Source organism: Scylla paramamosain, chromosome 49, assembly GCF_035594125.1.
Source record: "Scylla paramamosain isolate STU-SP2022 chromosome 49, ASM3559412v1, whole genome shotgun sequence".
Taxonomy (NCBI): domain Eukaryota; kingdom Metazoa; phylum Arthropoda; class Malacostraca; order Decapoda; family Portunidae; genus Scylla; species Scylla paramamosain.
The window spans coordinates 1,267,501-1,272,500 of record NC_087199.1 but is presented as its reverse complement, the minus strand read 5'-3'; the positions used below and the strand labels follow the sequence as shown (position 1 = coordinate 1,272,500).

The 5,000-nt window shown below is 44.0% G+C and overlaps 1 protein-coding gene across 1 annotated transcript in view; it reads right to left on the bottom strand.

Annotated features, from left to right (window-relative positions):
* The window catches only part of LOC135095532 (negative elongation factor A-like), a 12,575-nt gene that overhangs the window by 402 nt on the left and 7,173 nt on the right, over window positions 1-5,000 (bottom strand). The window contains 5 exon segments of the mRNA XM_063996410.1: window positions 1-1,122; window positions 3,235-3,268; window positions 3,270-3,335; window positions 3,716-3,964; window positions 4,858-5,000. The exon segment at window positions 1-1,122 is cut by the window's left edge and continues 402 nt beyond it; the exon segment at window positions 4,858-5,000 is cut by the window's right edge and continues 132 nt beyond it. Of these exon segments, the coding sequence (XP_063852480.1) occupies window positions 944-1,122; window positions 3,235-3,268; window positions 3,270-3,335; window positions 3,716-3,964; window positions 4,858-5,000 (671 nt within the window). The 3' untranslated portion in view covers window positions 1-943.

Below are 5,000 nucleotides of genomic sequence, written 5' to 3'. Positions count from 1 at the left end.
TTGTTTAATCATCAATTCCTCTATTTTTTTCCAATCAACTTTTATACGCATCTTTAATAATTTTTTTTCCTTTTCAATTTCGTTTTTTTTTTCTTCCTACTTTCTATCGGAGACTCAAATATTTCCTCTCGTTAATTTCCTGCCAAAATGATCCACGTTCTTCAGATATCAACCTTTAACAATTATTCCCTTTCCTTTATCAATTTCAAGTTTATTTATTTATTTATTTTATATTTTTTACCTGAGACTCAAATATTCTCTTTTCCAGTTAAAATTCCTGCGATGTTTACTTTCAATGTGATGTTTACTTTCAATCGATAGCTTTACAAAACTCCAAACACTCCCATTTTTTTCCTCTAACCAAATTCAAACTCTATTTTCTTTATTTTCAACTTTTCTAACAAACAAACATTCATTCAACACACTCTCTCTCTCTCTCTCTCTCTCTCTCTCTCTCTCTCTCTCTCTCTCTCTCTCTCACACAGCTTGAGAAACTTGGGAGCTTAAGAGAGAGAGAGAGAGAGAGAGAGAGAGAGAGAGAGAGAGAGAGAGAGAGAGAGAGAGAGAGAGAGAGAGAGAGAGAGAGAGAGAGAGAGAGAGAGAGACTTTGTAAACATAAAAAAAGAAAACAAAGAAAAAGAGAAAGAAAACTAGATAAACAACAGAGAGAGAGAGAGAGAGAGAGAGAGAGAGAGAGAGAGAGAGAGAGAGAGAGAGAGAGAGAGAGAGAGAGAGAGAGAGAGAGAGAGAGAGAGAGAGAGAGAGAGAGAGAGAGAGACTTTGTAAACATAAAAAAGAAAGAAAACAAAGAAAAAGAGAAAGAAAACTAGATAAACAACAGAGAGAGAGAGAGAGAGAGAGAGAGAGAGAGAGAGAGAGAGAGAGAGAGAGAGAGAGAGAGAGAGAGAGAGAGAGAGAGAGAGAGACACCATTAATTAACAGATCACTCGGAAGGCAACGGGCGATATTTCTTAATTCTCTTCCATTCCCCAGTGTTGTAATTCATCTGGAAGTGTGTCTCCGCAAGCATCGTTATCATCGGGCCGTCAGGTTGGGCCACTGTTTCCTCCCCTTCGCTTAGCTTGATTGTCACTATATTCCCCAGGTGAGGGCATGGGTTTTCTGTGGGTGAAAAGAGAGGGTGTGTTAGGTTTGGTTAGGTTAGGTTAGGTTCCATGCCCTTGCTGGCCTAAACCCTCGGAAGGCTTATGTACCTGATGGGGTCCCTCCTATTGTTCTCCGAAAGTGTGCCTCCGTGCTTGCCCCTTGCCTAGTCAAACTCTTTCAGCTGTGTCTGTCAACATCTACCTTTCCTTCTTGCTGGAAGTTTGCCTACATTCAACCTGTTCCTAAAAAGGGTGACCGTTCTAATCCCTCAAACTACCGTCCTATTGCTTTAATTTCCTGCCTATCTAAAGTTTTTGAGTCTATCCTCAACAGGAAGATTCTTAAACATGTATCACTTGGCAACCTTCTATCTGATCGCCAGTATGGGTTCCGTCAAGGCCGCTCTACTGGTGATCTTCTGGCTTTCCTTACTGAGTCTTGGTCATCCTCTTTTAGAGATTTTGGTGAAGCTTTTGCTGTTGCCTTGAACATATCAAAAGCTTTTGAGAGTCTGGCACAAAGCTTTCATTTCCAAACTACCCTCCTACGGTTTCTATCCTTCTCTCTGTAACTTCATCTCAAGTTTCCTTTCTGACCGTTCTATTGCTGCTGTGGTAGACGGTCACTGTTCTTCTCCTAAATCTATTAAAAGTGGTGTTCCTCAGGGTTCTGTCCTGTCACCCACTCTCTTCTTATTATTCATTAATGATCTTCTAAACCAAACTTGTTGTCCTATCCACTCCTACGCTGATGATACCACCCTGCACTTTTCCACGTCTTTTCATAGACGTCCAACCCTTCAGGAGGTAAACATATCACGCAGGGAAGCCACAGAACGCTTGACTTCTGATCTTTCTAAAATTTGTGATTGTGGCAGAGCAAACTTGGTATTGTCCAATGCCTCAAAAACTCAATTCCTCCATCTATCAACTCGACACAACCTTCCAGACAACTATCCCCTCTTCTTCAATGACACTCAACTGTCCCCCTCTTCTACACTGAACATCCTCGCTCTGTCCTTTACTTATAATCTGAACTGGAAGCTTCACATCTCATCTCTAGCTAAAACAGCTTCTATGAAGTTAGGTGTTCTGAGACGTCTCCGCCAGTTTTTCTCACCCCCCCAGCTGCTAACGCTGTACAAGGGCCTTATCCGTCCATGTATGGAGTATGCTTCACATGTCTGGGGGGTTTCCACTCATACTGCTCTTCTAGACAGGGTGGAATCAAAAGCTTTTCGTCTCATCAACTCCTCTCCTCTAAGTGAGTGTCTTCAGCCTCTCTCTCACCGCCGCAATGTTGCATATCTAGCTGTCTTCTACCGCTATTTTCATGCTAACTGCTCTTCTGATCTTGCTAACTGCATGCCTCCCCTCCTTCCGCAGCCTCGCTGCACAACACTTTCTTCTTTCTCTCACCACTATTCTGTCCACCTCTCTAATGCAAGAGTTAACCAGTATTCTCAATCATTCATCCCTTTCTCTGGTAAACTCTGGAACTCCCTGCCTGCTTCTGTATTTCCACCTTCCTATGACTTGAATTCCTTCAAGAGGGAGGTTTCAAGACACTTATTCATCAATTTTTGACCACTGCTTTGACCCTTTTATGGGACTGACATTTCAGTGGACATTTTTTTTATTGGATTTTTGTTGCCCTTGGCCAGTGTCACTCCTACAGAAAAAATAAATAAATAAATAAATAAATAAATAAAAAAAAACCTGTGTCACTTCAACTAGAGGCCTTTGAAACCATAAAAACACCCTTAAAAACCCATTTAATTTCAATAAAACCCTGGATTACTTGGTGTGTGTGTGTGTGTGTGTGTGTGTGTGTGTGTGTGTGTGTGTGTGTGTGTGTGTGTGTGTGTGTGTGTGTGTGTGTGTGTGTGCAAGCTTATAACACAACAGGCTAGAGACAGTGAAAAAACAAACACCTTCTCTCGTCCCCAGCCCTTCCGAAGACCACCTTTCTCGTCCCTAGCCCTTCCGAAGACCACCCCTCTCGTCCCTAGCCCTTCCGAAGACCACCCCTCTCGTCCCTAGCCCTTCCGAAGACCACCCCTCTCGTCCCCAGCCCTACCAATGACAACCTTCCCCTCTCGTCCCCAGCAGGAGCCCCGAGACTTACCTCTGGAGCCAGCCATGAAGCCAAGAATCAAAGCCCTTCTCTGGCCTCGTCACCTTGTTGCTGGTTCTGAACATCTCCTGCGCCTCCAGCATCTGCTCTCTCTGTGGGTCAAGGTCAGGTCAGGTCAGGTCAGTGGTTTTGATTGTGTTAAGTTAATTTTATGATAGGTTAAGTTAGGTTAGGTTAGGTTAGGTTTAGGTTAGGTTAGGTTAGGTTAGGTTAGGTTAGGTTCTCTCTCTCTCTCTCTCTCTCTCTCTCTCTCTCTCTCTCTCACACACACACACACACATACACACACACACACACACACACACAAACACACATTTTCATCATCTCTTCCCTTCACACACACACACACACACACATTTTCATCATCTCCTCTTCCCTTCGCACACACACACACACACACACAAACACACATTTTCATCATCTCTTCCCTTCACACACACACACACACACAAACAAACACACACACACATACCGTAAGAGACAGTCCACGTTTCTGCTGCTGCTGCTGCTGCTGTTGGGACTGCTGTGAAGTGGCGCTGGGCTGGTTAACGGCCACCTGCTGCGTCTCAGGCTGTGCAGGGGTGACTGTGATGACCTGAGCACCCTGCTGTGGTATTTGCTGTGGCTGTGAAGGCTGTGGTGTACTGGGCTGTGTGGTGGTGGTGATGGTGGCGGCCGCAGGGAGAGGTGTGGTGGAGTAAACAAGCTCAGGCTGTACTGGCTGTTGAGAGAGAGAGAGAGAGAGAGAGAGAGAGAGAGAGAGAGAGAGAGAGAGAGAGAGAGAGAGAGAGAGAGAGAGAGAGAGAGAGAGAGAGAGAGAGAGAGAGAGAGTTAATTAGTCACGAAACCAATGTGAGAAGCTGGTATGGGCCCTAAATACATCCCTAAATATCTTGAAACCCTTAAAATGATTCATGTAACCCTAAAAAAACATCCCTAACCACTGAAAACCCTAAAAAATAAACTGAAACTATTCTTAAGCACCAAAAAGGACCCTGAAAAATTCCCTAGAACCCCTAAAAATACCCTAATAATCCATAAACTTCTAAAAACATCCCTAGAACCCAAAAAACCCCTAGAACCCTAAAAAACATCCCTAGAATCCTAAAAACACCCCTAGAACCTTAAAAACACCCCTAGAACCCTAAAAAACACCCCTAGAACCTAAAAAACACCCCAAGAACCTTAAAAACACCCCTAGAACCCTAAAAAAACATCCATAGAACCCTAAAAACATCCCTGGAACCCTAAAAACATCCTTAGAACCCTAAAAACATCCCTGGAACCCTAAAAAACACCCCTAGAACCCTAAAAACACCCCTAGAACCCTAAAAAAACATCCATAGAACCCTAAAAACACCCCTAGAACCCTAAAAACACCCCTAGAACCTTAAAAACATCCCTAGAACCCTAAAAACACCCCTAGAACCCTAAAAACACCCCTAGAACCCTTAAAAACATCCCTAGGACCCTTAAAAACACCCCTAGGAACCCTAAAAAAACATCCCTAGGCCCTAAAAAAACCCTAAATAACAAAAAAATCTGTAAAATTATCCCAAAAACCCTAAAAACACCCTTTAAGACACTGACAACCTCGTGACACCCCTTACACACCTGCAGAGTGGCATATTGTGGCTGCCCGGATGGCGTGGGAGGCTCGGACACAGCTGAGGACACGGGTATGGGTGTAGGAGCTGCGACAACCTCTGAGGTGAACACCGGGGTCACTGTGCGGTAGACAAGGGTGGAGGAGGCGG